The 15174-nt window shown below is 37.3% G+C and overlaps 1 protein-coding gene across 1 annotated transcript in view; it reads right to left on the bottom strand.

The window, feature by feature from the left end:
* Positions 1-5263: 5263 nt before the first annotated feature.
* Positions 5264-15174, bottom strand: part of CEP192 (centrosomal protein 192) — a 75743-nt gene continuing 65832 nt past the window's right edge. Inside the window, exons 50-53 of the mRNA XM_040088477.1 lie at positions 12326-12447; positions 11295-11418; positions 10768-10826; positions 5264-5684 (exon numbers count right to left, since the gene is read on the bottom strand). Of these exons, the coding sequence (XP_039944411.1) occupies positions 5546-5684; positions 10768-10826; positions 11295-11418; positions 12326-12447 (444 nt within the window). The 3' untranslated portion in view covers positions 5264-5545. The remainder of the gene's footprint in view (positions 5685-10767; positions 10827-11294; positions 11419-12325; positions 12448-15174) is intronic.

Genomic DNA, 15174 nt, shown 5'->3' with positions numbered 1-15174 from the left:
TTTGTCTCGCTCCAGCCTTTTTATGCTTCTCTGGGTCATAACTCCCAGCTGGTGCTCAACTGTCAGATTTAGGCAGGTGCCTATAGATGAGAGTCTGTGAGGAAAGACATACCTGAAAATGTCATTCCCAGACAACAAACTGCCCCTGGAATCAAGGACAGATTGTCTCAGAATTCAGCATTTTGAGCCATAAAGACACGAATTGTGTTACAAATAATTGTCAAGTACAATGGCAGTGAAGAATACACTATCCAGGAAAAATATTAGAGCACTTTATAAAGAGTCTTATACTTTAAAAATCCATGGTTTTAAGTGGTATTTATACATTGAAAACTTCAGCATGTCAGCACTACCTACCATTTTTCCCCCACAGAAAAATAAAAAAGGGGCAAAAATCAAACCAACATTTTCACATAGGAAATGTCTAGAGCCAAAAAATGCCATCCAAGCATCCAGTTTTCAAAGATGATCAGATAATATTTACAGAAAATTAAGCCAAGTGTATTATATCCATCTAATTTTACATCTAAAAAGTGCTCATGTAAGACTGTCCTCCAACAATCATACAGCAAAAATAAAACATCCAGGACTGAGGGATATGCTTGGGAAAACTTTGTGGTCAAACACAATGTTATTGAAAGCAGAATTTTCATTTCCTATCTTAACTTTTGTATGCTGCAAGTTAGAGGTGTTTATGCTATTAGTATAGATTTAGCACATTGCATTAAGTTTGAAAATATTTCAGGAGCAGTTTTAGAAAATTAATCAAATGTCTAAAGAAAATCCTCTTTTTAATCCACTGTGTTCCAGCCTGCAACACTTCTTTATTCTGTACTTGAAGTTACCACTCCATAGGAACCTGTAAGGCAGATTCCACGTTACTTGACGTATCGGTGAACTAATGTAGTGCTCTAAAGGCAGAACATTTTTATTGTTATAAGAACATTGAGAAAAATCTTTTCTACTGTTAATGCCAACTCAAATTTTCAAATGGGAAGCTAGAAACAATATTCTACTTAACTGGCAGATTTGGGGACAAAATTGGTATGATGCAAACACTACCATTTAAAAAATTAGTAACAGTCACCTTTCTCACTGAATATGAGGCATCAGGGCAGGCAGCTGGATCCTCCACCCAAATATTTGATGTTTGTCATTCTGATAAAAAGATGCATATTCTTAATTTATGCTATACAATGAAAGCAGTAAGGCATGAACTTCCGTTATCTGGAGGGTTTTTTGAAACAATGTATAACAAGATAGCTGTGACTAAAAGTCAGGATACTCAGCTACAGTACCAGGGAAAACTGATTTTATCTCACCTGCCCACTCTCTCACTGGCTTCCAAGGACTTTTGTTCCCAGAATGTCTTTTCTCATTCCCAAAGATGCTGCAATATAGAAAGCCTACATGCTTCATGTACATATAAGATGCATAACCTACTAACCTCATGGTGAACTTTATTACCCCCCAACTCCTCCACAAATCATAGGAGCAAGAATATACCAGCATCTTATCCATCAGGCCTTCCTACGATGGAAATGCCCAGAGTATTTTGTATTCCATTTCAAAAGGCCAGCACTGCCGTCAGTAATTTACTTTATATATCAAAAAACACTCACAAAATTCTCTTTAGCATTTTAAGCTTTTACATAAGCAAAATTATCTTCTAGACAGCCAGGCCTTGATATGCACCTATACAAGGTTTTCTGAACACTAATTAGTTTGAGATGCCAGGGCAACAATCTCCAAAACACACTGAAGCACGTGTACAGAATGTATTATAGCTCCATTTGTAGTCAATGATGTGAAAACTTTACAAAGCTCTTGAATAATTATGATTACTAATATCCCAATTAGGTTGAACAGGTACACAGACATTCTCAGTGCTAGACACTTAATGAATTTTTAAAAATAATTTATTTCTGAATTTCCTCTCTGACTGGTCTTAAAATCAACAAGTAAGATGACTGTAATTAAAAAGACAGTTTCAAGTTTGTTTGGGATTTTTTTAAGTTCCCTGCTTGGGGTGTTAGAGTCTATCTTGACAGTGTGAAACAAAAGATTGCATCCAACAACACAAGAAAATTGAAAAAAACGTTTCAAAGCTGTCAAAGATCAAAATGAGAAAAAGATTATACCTCAAGTTAATTCTGCTTACTTTATTAAAAGCATTACAGCTTAAAATCGTAATCAAATCCTGGACAGAATTGTTCAATTTTTCTGTATCCCTAAAAGAAGTAGACAGAAATCAGGACTTCTTCACAGTAAGCACTGGACAAACCAAAGCAAGATCGTCTTGACCACAGAAGTTTATCATATAAATAAAGCAACCATGGGAAAGGAAGCAACCTCATTTTGTGGAGTAGGAATGGAGCCAGTTCGAAGTGACTGCAAAGAAAGTCATTATTAGGAGTGAAACAAGCACAATAGGCTGCAAACAGGTACCAAAACAATTTGCATCACCTGCAAATCAGGATTCCCTTGGATAATGAGAACAGGTCATACTTAGATGTGTTTCACTCATATATATTAACATATTTATGTACACAGAGTATCCACAGCAGCACACACTGCAACCTTTTCCTCCCTTACATCCAGCCCAGGAGAAAACATAAGGAAAAAAATACGTAACCATTCTTCCCAAATCTCATCTCAAGAACTCAAGAAAAGCCCATAACAGAAGTGTGAACAGAGTCACAGACAGCAGGCCTACCACAGGAACAGAACACAAAGACAATTCTGAATTTACACCAAATCCTTAATTATCCAAAGTCAGGGCTTCTTATTGTAATTCAAAGGCAGCTTAGTCTTTTTTTTTCCCAGCTTTGGAAGAGACTTCCAATTGTGCTTCTAAAACTGAACAGACATAGGCTTTTGTATACACTAAGGTATTTCTCAAATGAAGCAGCCAAGCCTTTCAAGCTAAGGCAGCAGGGAGAAGATTCCCTCTATTCCAGTACTGTATTCAGAAATACAGAGGCATCACATCAATTAAGGAAACATGGGGTATCTGGCAGAAAGAGGGCAAAAGGAACATAGTCACAGTACCTCACAGACAGGAACTTACAGACTGAGAGAATAAGGAGGTGACAAGACTTCTTATCTCTAGTTCAATTTCTTTTATTAAATCTCCCCTTCCTGGTTTCCAGACTGCTGAGAAACAGCAGCTTTTGTATACTTAACACCGATGGCATATACCAAAGGCAGCACAAAGGGATCTTCAAGATTTTCCTCCCTGCTTTTTCACATTTCAGTTTGAAAATTCTGCTAAACCAACAACCTCCTACTAAAATGAAATTCCTACTCACACTCCTACCAACCTGAAGAAGGGAATAATGTACATATGCTATGACAGAACAATGCTGTCAAAAACCTGCACTTCTATCTGAAGGCAACTTAGGCCATAAAGCTCCATGCTACAAAAATAAAATACAAGACAGAGCCAAAGGGTACAAACAATATGATATTTGAAAAGTCATGATGGTGAAAGCCCAGGGAAACATTACACACATTTTTTGAAAGGGTAGAAAGGAGGAGCCCAGGAACTACTGCCCCCTCAGCCTCACATCTGTGCCCGGGGAAATCATGGAACAGCTCCTCCTAGAAGCTATGCTAAAACACATGGAGGACAGGGAAGCAACTTGAGACAGGCAGCACTCTTCACCAAAGGGAAATCCTGTCTAACCAACCTGATGGCCTTCTCCTATGCCGTGACTACATCACTGAACAAGGGAAGGGTTACAAACATTATCTCTACTCTTTTAAGTCTTTGACACAGTCCTGCACAGCATCCTTCTCCCTAAAGTGGAGAGAGATGGATTTGATGGATGGACTGTTAACTGGCTAAGAAATTGGTTGGATGGTCACATCCAGAGGGCAGGGACCAATTGCTCAGTCCCAATGGGTACCAATGACAAGTGATGTCCCTCAAAGATCCATATTGGGACCAGTGCTATTTAATATCTTCATTGATGATACAGAAGAAGGGGTCAACGGCACCCTCAGCAAGTTTGTGGACACCAAGCTGAGCAGTGCAGCTGACAACCTGGAGGATGAGATACCATCCAGAGGAACCTGGACAAGCTCGAGAAGTGGGCACATGGCAATCTCTTGAGGTTTAACAAGACCAAGTGCAAGGGGCTGCATCTGGGTCAGGGCAACCCCCAGTATCATTCAAAGGAATAAAGAGATCAAGAGCATCCCTGCCAAGGACAGCTTGGGAGTGGTGGTGAGCGAGAGGCTGCACATGAGCTGGCAATGTGCACTTGCAGCTCAGAAAGCCAATTTATAGCCTGGGAACAGGTTGTCCAGAGCAGTGGAAGATGTCCTACCCACGGAAACAAAATTTCAGGTCAGACTGGACTGGGCTCTGAACAACCTGGTCTAGTTAAAATTGTTCCTGTCCATGGCAGGGGTGGTAGACGAGATGACCCTTAAATTTCCCTTCGAACCAAACTATTATATGATCCCATTACATGGTAACAATGGGAAGGGGATGGTGGAACTTTTGTTCAATGACTCCTACAATATAAGAACTGGAGAGTATTCAAATCAGAAATAATCCAGTTTATCACAGAAAAAACAAATTTTGTTAAACGAATATGCAGTGAACTTTTAGAGCTTGCTACCAACCATGTGAAGCTGTGGAATCAGTGTCAAAAGGGTTAAAAAAAATGTGAACAGGTGAATTCACAAACAAGCCAATAAATGGAAAAAAAAAAAAAAAAAAAAAAGGGCATAGGTGGCATTCTACCTCCCATCCTTATTCATCTGGTGGCAGATACTGAGGAAATGGAGCTGACTCAGTAAGCAGCCAGGCTCAGTCATTTCTCAAAGTAACATCTTTGTAGGACTTTCAGAGACAGGACAGTGGGTAAGATGTATCATTCTGGAGGGCAGAAGGCATTACTGCTCACGTTAAAATTTACACTGTTTTCACATTGTTAGAGTTAAAAATAATGCTTATGCCTGCCACTGAACTGTGTAAAAAGGTAAGGGCTGATTGTCAGATCCCAGCATTACCTCACAGAAACATGGTATTAACAGGTCAGCTTCTGGACTGCAATGCCTCCCCCTGTTCCCTCATAGTCCCCTAAAAATTTAGCATTGTCTAAGAGGAGGCAGCTTGACCCCTTACCTACAGCAAAGAATCCTCTAAAACAGACAGAAATCAGGTAGAATCAACTGTTTACATATAGATTTTATTTCTGAATTTACAATGCTTAAAATAAAATATATCAGTATTTAGCTATTTCTAATAAATGCAAAAATACAAAACTTCAATTTGCTTTAAAAGTGCAGAAACATAAATTAAAAAATGACAACTTTTAAACATACAATGTTATTTCTCAATGTCTTTACAATCAAAACAGGTTTGTAAAACAAGCACCATAATTTATCTTACAGAAGACTTTTCATCAAAGCAGCATCACAGGGCAAAAAGAGTAGGACATTAGTATGGAAATGTAGTAGCAAATCTTTGAGTATTTTAAATTGTATGAACTGTTATAAATTCTTATAAACAGCTAAAAAACTCTTCTGACTATTTTTTTGCAATAGCTTTACCATATAGCTGAATATTAATTGGGCCATATTTGGCTGTGAGCACAACGAAGACGTCTTCAAACATTCCTTCTGCCTTTGGCTTGAAGTGGACTGGCACAGTGATGTAATGACAGGACCTAAAAGGCAATTAATCATTGTTAATAAACAAGTAAATACTACCTGACAGACAAATATTCCTTGTCGAGTTTAGATTTTCACCAGATTGGTATACTGGATGTACACAGGATCATCAAGTTTATTTTTATAGATTTGATTATCTATTTTTCTTCTGAAGGACTTTGATCTTCAAGGTAATTTTTTCCTTCTGATTACACAAAGTAAAAACAATACTTTATTGCTGCTAGTTTACATTGATAAGTTTGGTCTGCCTCTTGGCAATATTGACAGTGCATAAACTTTATTTAGAGCAAAATTACTACATTTCTTCCCTTCAAACATCACATAACTACACTAAAATTTCCAACTCTTTTTTGAAATTCATGCATTTGAAGCTACTAATTTCCATTACTTCTAATTGCCTCCACATTAAGAAATATTCTGCTGAATTATTGTAAATCAGTATGTCCATCTTCAAACAGCATTTTAGAAATTTTACACTGTTTTTACATAATTCCACTTCTATTTGGATTCCATAAAAACATACCAAATGTAATGGGTGGCTGTGTTAATTGTCAAAAGCCTAGACTGAATTACTTAAAAAAATAAACTGTACAAGCAATAACTGAAAATTCTGAGTGGCAGTCTATTGGATTCCATGGGATCCAGTAGAAATACCCAGCACTGAAACACGTAGCAGTAACAGGGACGTACTGAAATAAGGAACTATGAACAGCATCACTTCATAGGCAAAGAAAAGGCAGATTTGTTTGCTTTTACTATGCCTTCAATTTTCTTTCATTAACAGTGTATAGTATTATCCAAAGTCCTCTGGAATGTGCTTATTTCCCCTGCTTTTTCTCACTGTGTTCCTATCTTTTCCTAATTCTTTTCTCTACACTAATCCAACCTGTCATAATCAGTCTGTGCTTTTACCCTTCTACTCTACTCCTTACCTATACCAGAAATCATAATACCTGCCCTACACACAATTCTTGTTTGCTAGCATCATCCTTAGTGCTGAAGTAACCACACCAGCATCTTTTTTTTTTTTTTTTAACAACATCCTGGTCTATCAAATAAGCGTACACACATTTAGAATAAAGACTGGGATGGTACTGTAATTTTTTCATCAGGCAATTGTATCCCAGTGAACTATAATCAACAGCGCACCAAAGGAATACAATCAAATCAGAGTTTCATGTCTCATATTCGACTGCCAAGTGTTGCATAACAAAACTGGCAGTGTCTGTCTTTTTAACCATCTATGATATACAGGCTGAGGATATTTGCTCATTTAAAAAAAAATCAATTTTTTAAAATTAAGGACATCAGTATGACTATTAATCTGTAACATGTATTATGTTAGAAAACATAAATTTTAGTAGGAATAGTGTGAATCTGCATATAACTAGGACACCTAAGAATTTACAGAAGTAAAAGTGAATTCAGTAGAAAGCCCGAATAGATGCAAAAGTCCAAAACAATATAGGTACACTCCATGACATATTACATACCACTTACTTCAAAAAAACCAATATAACCATATGTCCTAGGTTACAATGTAAAATGTGCCCAAAGTATGTATTCTATCACCATCTACATGAAATGTTGAAACTAAGTTGTGCACCACTGTTTCCCGTGCCCCCTCCCTCCAGACTATCTTCTGTTAATGGCCCATCAATGCCGTCCTGCATGACTCAGAGATAACTCCCTCCAGGAGCTATCTCTGTTTAATGGGCAATCAAGGACCCATTACAAAACTGATAAAATGATATCAGTCCATTGTGAGATGCTCCGCCCAGGGGGAGGAGCCAAGCATTCCCACCTAGATATAATCTGGGCTTTGGGACAGCACAGGCAGCCTTACCCACTGGATTCCCAGAGGACAAGAGCTACCAGACCTTTCTGCAAGAACACTGCTTCAACAAGACCGCTTCATCTGGACTGCTACCACCACGGTTTCAGGTTGTATTCTGACTCTGTCAGTGATCTTTTGTACCATTGCATGTGTTTTATTTTATTTTACTTTTTTTTCCTCTCCTATTAAATTGTTTTTTCTGACTTGGAGTCTCTCGCTGGTTTTGCCTTCAAGCCAGCACACCATACTGAAACTTACACTATATCAAAAACTTAACAGTAAGTTAGGTATTGCTCTTTCAAAAAGATGGCCACATCTGGCTGCCAAATATTAATTCCCAGAATATGTGCCATATGACCTCAATGGTACTGAGGCAGTGCAATTTCTTAGCAAATGACAGCGACATTAAATTCTTCTTGCTCTCTAAATTCAGGTGTCCATTTGGTGGGTGCTAAACACATTATTCTTCTTCCCTACAAGCAGAGTGAGTCAGACATTAACTATTCTGTTTTGTAGCAGCCAGTTGATTTCTCACAATCAAGATAAGACTCATCACACTTGTTTCCTAGCCCAAAGGGAAAGATGCTAATTTTGTTTCCTTGGCTGACAAGACTGAAAGGTTCAGATTCCAGATACAACTCCTCTTTGGGCTACTCCATAATATAACTGTTCTCAGAAATTAAGGAACCTGGAAGATTTTTCTCAAGTTCAGTAATCAGAAACTATAGTTTCAGGACGAGTAGAATTCTGCTGCAGTTTACGCTCTTTCTCTTAAAAAAACCTCTTTTATTTCAAACTTTCCACTATGCCTGCACCTCATTTAGTCTCTGAATAGTGTATGGCCTTTACAGGTTGTTGCACCAGTTTCAAGTGGTATTTCTGAAAAGTCAGGCATGTCTGAAGCCTGCTTCACAGACAAACTAATCCTCTAATCCTCCAAACACAACACTGCTCTAAGTTGAAAAAGAGGAGTATGGGAGTCAGCCCATAGTAACCAGACAGTTCATCAATGAACAGCGACCACTGACACCCAGAAGAGTGGCTACTGGAAACAAAAATATTTAGTGAAGAGAACAGCTCAACAAACAGCTTTACCTTTTAGTAGTATCCAGAACATATACTACCCTGTGTAGGTACTATATATTCTAGATACTAGTAAGGATCAGATGGCTTCTGAAAGCAATAAAATCAGGACACTTTTGCTTTCAAGCTTTAAGTAGGCACAGCAACCCGGTAATACTTCCAGAAACAGAGATTTGCCATCTTTTTAACGCTTAATTCATATGTTTGTATCACTTAAGAGTCATATTGTTAAAAGTATCCTCCTTGCAGTAAAAAAAAATTCTAGTCTGTCCACAAATAGAACGCTTTCGGGTGCAAATTGCAGACAGAATTCCACAGCAGTGCTACGTACTCGTACTTGGAATGGCATAACCAACTGAAGAACTGGCAAAACCACTACACCAAATTCTGCAGGTCAAGACTTGCTATTAGATACAAAGTTTCACTTTCTTTATCTAGATTTAAAATTTGATTACACCAGATTACTTTTAAATTTGGCGCTGAAAATTTAGAGCATGCAATAGACCATGTTTAGTACATTACACCTTTTTGGCAAAAAACATATAGGTATATGGTACTTTCTACTCTTATTCACAGACTAATATTCCAAGTTCCTGCAAAGAGTCCTCTCATCCTATTAGTTTTGAACATTACTTCCTAAGATGCATAAGTTTAGAAGGAAGCAGTTACCAGTGGCTTTACTGACATCCTCCTTGATGCTATTCTTGAATAAAAACCATTTAAAACACTTTTAACACTTTTTAAAAAGCATCTGTCCAAGTCAAGCAAATCTTTTGTGCTTTATGCTCATAAATGGGAGAGTATTATGTTAAGTTCAGAGAAATTATTTTTTTAAAAGATAGGAAAAACTGGTATTTACAACCAAAGAAAAAACTGCCAAAGTTACCAGGAAAAAAGTAAATTTACTTTTAAACTTGCTAAGTCTGCTTTAGGTAAATGCCGTAGGAGTTCATAATCTCTTGCAGAAAATATACCAAATGGTTTTTACAGCATTCCTCGAAAATGTTTTTGAAATATCAAAGTGTCTTCCAGTGAAGTTACTTATTTTTTTGTCAAGGATGACTAAATCAAGTCATCCTGTCCTTTGTCTGCTGTTGTACAGCCTCAGACAGATCTAGCTAGTTGTCTTTATTTGGATAGATCTCATCCTGGTCACTACCCCCATAAAAAACCCTTCTGTGCCATCTCATGTGAAATATTTAATAAAAAGATTACATTTAAATTGAAGCACTAACACAAGCCAAAGAGGAGCTACAACATTTGGCACTGAAAAGTGGCTTTAAGAATACTTTGAATACCTCTGGCTAACACCACTTCAGCCCTGTCCTTGTGATACATGTGGAGCAGATTAGGAGGCAGAATATCTAACTCCATTTATGATATGCTCACAATTTCTGCTCTCTATACTCTTAGCTTTCCTGTGTTTAAAATGGAAACCTGTCTAAACACTGAGAATATATGCTGTACCACTTCTAATGAAACGGTTGCATTTCTGCTTCCTGACAATCCCACTGTTGCAGATGAGCATGTGAGATGCTGTACTTCTTGAAGAGATGACTAATACTACTGTCACATACTTGTTGGAATGAACTCCGCAGATGACTGGGTTTATTTTCAGGGATTGCTATTACTAACTTAAAAAAAAAAATTATGCAGGTAAAATGCTGAAATAGTTGGTATGACCAGACAATTCCAGTGACTGCTCAAACCTTGTGTTTGCAGAGAATCTTTGATGCAGCTCTGCAGGTTTGTCAAATTAGAAGCATGATGAAGGCAATTTGCTTGGTCTGTTGTGCAGAAAGTATAAATGGAAGGAATGACTTGATTGTGCACAGCATGCCAAATGGTTACATGAAGCATTAGGCTTAAGATTAAAAGCAGCAGCACTGTTAGAAACAATTTGCAGGGAAGAAATTGGCAGATGCAGAAATAACTGTGTGGGCTCCTTCTGCTTCGAACAGAGATTAGAGGGGAAAAAAATTAAAAAAAAAAAAAAAAAAAAAAAAAAAATCACACCTCACAACCTCCCCAAGCCAGTAACTATAAACAAAAGCATCCAGATTATTTTAGTAATGTACATATACAGAAGATCTTTATCTTACTGAATTCCTTGGTTAATTTTTCTGTTAGGAAAGAATGTTAGCATATTCATTACTCACCTTAGAGAGTATTTCAAGTGCTTGATGTAGAAAGGCTCTCTGGGATTTATAAATTTCAGCTGTAATTTAATACAAAATGTTTAAAAGTGCACTATATTTAAGCCCATCATATTCAATTTATGACACGCGTAAAATAAATCAGGCCACTTATAAATGCAGCTTTACACAGACCCAGGGTTTAAAAATAAAGAATGCCCACATTTGTGAACAGTAAGGAAAAAATCTTATTTCAATATTTTGATGAAGTAAAAAATTAAAATCAGTAAACCAGAATAATAACAAACCTATGCAAACTATGACAAACGACCACATTTTCCTATTGATATATTACAAATTCTCTCAGTTATTCAGTTAGACAAAACAGAAAAAATTACACATCAGAATTCTTCAAATACTGACTTTTGGGACTAGCAAACTAAGACTTGTACTACTGCAATCTTTGTCAAGAGTAAAAGAGAAAAAAAAACATGCAGCTGAGCAATTGAAAGGACTTCAGATCTGTTTAAGATGAAGTCTGCCAAGCTTACCACGTGTGTTGTACAGGAGTTATTCCGCAAGTGGACTTTTAATGTGCATGTTTCCCCAACTCTGGTCAGAGGAAAAATGTAGACGTTTTCTGGTGCATATACTCCTTGAATGACCTGTTTTTGTCTGATTTGAAAAAGGGATTTAAAATATTAACATTTCTGACCTGTATGATCTGTGTATATTGATTGCAGACTTGAAATAACAAGTGTATTTTCTGAGACTAAATCGGGAAAAGGGAAAGATCCAGAAAACATCAACTCTCTCACCTAAAGTTTTATAGGCAAGATATTTTAGCCAGAAAGAATAACAAAAGCATCACTGTGGCATAACTATACAGGAATTTACTTACATGCACTTTCCACAATCTGAATTTCCCTCCCCCCATATGCTTTACCAGAGACCTAGAGCCTTATCAAATTGCAGGTTTAACCAAATATTTTACTCTCCTCCCTTATTCACATCATCCCACAGTAAAAGAACTGACAATTAACTTAAAACTGGACAGCAAGGTTAAGACATGCAGTATTGTGGTTTTCTCAGAACTGACTTTATTATAGTCAATTGGGGTGTCCAAAAGGCAAATATACAAAAAGTATACACAAAATTCTACCGCCAATATCAATTCATTTACCACAGCATATATACTTAGACAACATAGAAACTCAACTGAAAAGAAAAAGCATGGAAGATTTAACAATACAAAGCCACTAAGAGGTTTTGGGCAAGTCTGCTTTTTTAGAGCTGCTTACTCTAACATAGCATCATAGGATCATTCAGGTCAGAAGATACTCTGTTGGCCTCTAGTTCAACCTCTTGCTCCAGTCAGGGTCAGATGTGAGGTCAGAGCAAGCTGTCCAGTTAAATCCCAAAAACCTTTGAGGACAGAGACTGCACAGACTCTCTGTGATGCCTGTTCCACCACACAGATGTCCCAATAGTAAAAAAGGTTTTGGTTGTGAGGTTGGGTTCTAGTCTCACACCCTTTCACCCAGCCGCAGACACACTCTTGTCAGGTTTTGTCCATATATACCTTGTTCTTTTTGGTTGTCCTTCAGAGTCAGCTTTCCTTTCTGGTGTAACTGGAAGCTCAGCTTTTGTAAGGGCACTTAGAGAAGATTTCACAACTGGTGTTTCATCTGCTGCTTTAGTACTCTATTGGCAAAACCAGAGAAGACTGTAAACTTCAGTTCAAAAGTACTTAGGTATTCAGGAATGTAAGTAATTTCCCTTACCCAATCCAAGACTTTTTATTTCAAGAATACCCTTTCAGGAACATGAGAGTCTGGATCATTGAGATGGAAGCAATTATTTAGGAGGATACGTCAACAGGCTTCTGTGCTTTACGAATACTTAGTTATTACAAGACAGTTCACAACAAACTAGCAGCGCAGGTGGAATCTCAAAAAGGCTGCAAGCAACCAAGATTTTAGTAAAAGTCAAAAAAAACCCTCACTTCCTCTGCAGATATTATGCCCATATGCCTCAAGAACAATCCAAGTTGACTAAACAGCTGCTCAGAAAGAAGGAAGACATAAGTCAGCATTATAATCTGAATTCTCAAAACAGCAAAAAGCTTTGTAATAATTTTGTACTATGAACAACACATCCTTCTCAAAAAAAGGCCTCTCCAAAAAGGCAGAATCAGATAATGCACTTTATGGTATTTTCTGCATTCAGAAATTAGGCCAAAATATTTACCACCACCAAGACCCCCATTTAGGGTATTCCAGCACAAGGAGACCAGATCACTCAATGGGAATAATTGGACAAATAACCAATTTCAAATTCTGTGTTGCTTCATGAATCTTGCTGGATATTCTTTGGAGTCCCCTTGGGTCACATCATCTTAAACAAAGTTAAAGAACCAGAAGAACCTCCTACACTCATGGTTGTACAACATTATGTCAATTTTTGAAATGGTGCTGACGTTTTAGACAAGCAGTTGATTCCCTGACGCAGGGAAGATGAAAAAAATAGATTCATCTTCAATAGAGATGCTATGACAAACTTGTCTTTTAGACATTCATTTCTTCTATTGAAAGAGCTGCTAATCAGTCTGTCAGAAATAGCAGCAGCCATAAAAAAAATCTTAATTTAAAAGAATATATTTTCAGTTGCAAATAACCCATGAACCCCAGTAGAACCCAATAAAGACAAGAATGGATTTGCACATGTGTCCTGTTTCAAGAGCTTTTATTTTTCCACCCAGTGAAAAACAATGGGCATCATGCCTCTGTTATCATTCAAATTCTAATTTATCAAAAGGCAAGTTGAGTGCATGAGAATAAGGTACATTATGGAAAATGATCAGAAGTTACCCCAGTCTTTATTAAGGGCATCTTGAAATACTGCTTGCTTTACCGCAGCCTGTACTGACTTCTGCTGTTTCAACTGAGAGCAGTACATTAACACTCCAAATGGTTACAACTGAGTGCTGCAGTTCCAAAGACACCTCAGGAACACAGAAATTTGTACAGCTTGAAAATTGGAATTATTTTGCTGACAGAGTTGAAAAAGGTTTCCCCTCCTCTCACTTCTGAGATACACAAAGATAAAGCTTTGTGCTGCTGATACTTTTAAATGTATTTAATTTTACTTATGTATGTTACTTAACTTTATAAAGGACATAAACCATGTTAATTAGAAATGGCGCACATTCAACATTTGTTGTATCTTCAAAAAATAGCATGGGGGTTCTTTACTAAGTCCTCAACTTTCTACGTGCTAAAGGAGCAGTCAGGACTTTGATGCTGCCTCAGCCTTGCAGCAGGTACTTGCTAGTTCACCCAGAAGGGACCAAATACCAGTCCAAGACTCCTGTGCACAATACTCATTCTCAGCTCAATGATCTTCAAAGAGCCTCCAGTAGCAGCCCCCACCTGTAGGAACAAATGTTCCTCAGGAAAAGAAAAAACTAAGTTTGAATGACCAGCACTGAAAGGCTGTGGCTGCAGAGCACAGAGAGAATCCCTCCTTTCTTCATCTCTTGGACTCCTTTAGGAGACACGATGATCTGAACTCCTGACTGTAGTTTCCAATGGTGAGGACTGCTAACACACGTAGATATTAATCAAAATTAAAGTTAATTAATTTGTTAGGAAAAAGATTAAAGTGGTATGTGCCACTGATTTTCCTAACTTCATTTTGTTTTTTTAGTTCCTTCTTGAGCTCTTCCAAATTTTTCATTTCTTCTGAAGTGGTGCTATAAATAAACACCATTCAGTCACTCTGAACGACAGCCAGTCACTCTTCCCACTTCATTCTATCAAAAGTCACATTAACCACATCTGTAGCCCCCTGCCTCAGCAAAAGCACCAGATTCCAAGTCCTTTTTGAAGTTCGATCCCAAGAAGATAACAGATTCACTTGTCTTCTCAACTAAAAGCTGCAACACTCCAACTGTTCTAAATGTTGTGTGTTGATCCCTCTTCTGAACAGATGTATACCTAGTTGATAAATACAGTACTTCCTTTCTAAGTCTTTCTGAAAATGATTGTGACATGCATTTCAGGTTTTTTCTACAAACTTTTTTCCCATGTGCAGAGATGCTATAAGGATCTAATTGTTAACAGCTTTGAAAAAAATCAAGATCAAATCTGACACAGAAGTTCAGTAATTCAAAAGCATTAATATCAAGTTATGCTGCTCAAAGATTTACAAAACTCTGCCAACTAGTCACGTTTTAAGAACGTGAATTTCTTTAAAATTCTAGAGTTCTGTTAAAGAATTAATCTTTTCCACATTTCAACTAGCTTTAAAAAGACAAATGATTTAGATGTTTTCCTCATTTTCAAGAAAATTATGACCAAAGAGTTTGACGAAAGCTTAATAAAAAACCGTCTAAACCCAAACTTTATACAGGACTCTCATGCCAAAAAT

The sequence above is a fragment of the Hirundo rustica genome, chromosome 1, assembly GCF_015227805.2.
Source record: "Hirundo rustica isolate bHirRus1 chromosome 1, bHirRus1.pri.v3, whole genome shotgun sequence".
NCBI classification, from domain to species: domain Eukaryota; kingdom Metazoa; phylum Chordata; class Aves; order Passeriformes; family Hirundinidae; genus Hirundo; species Hirundo rustica.
The sequence above is the reverse complement of the archived record's forward strand: the minus strand, read 5'-3'. Positions and strand labels throughout refer to the sequence as shown.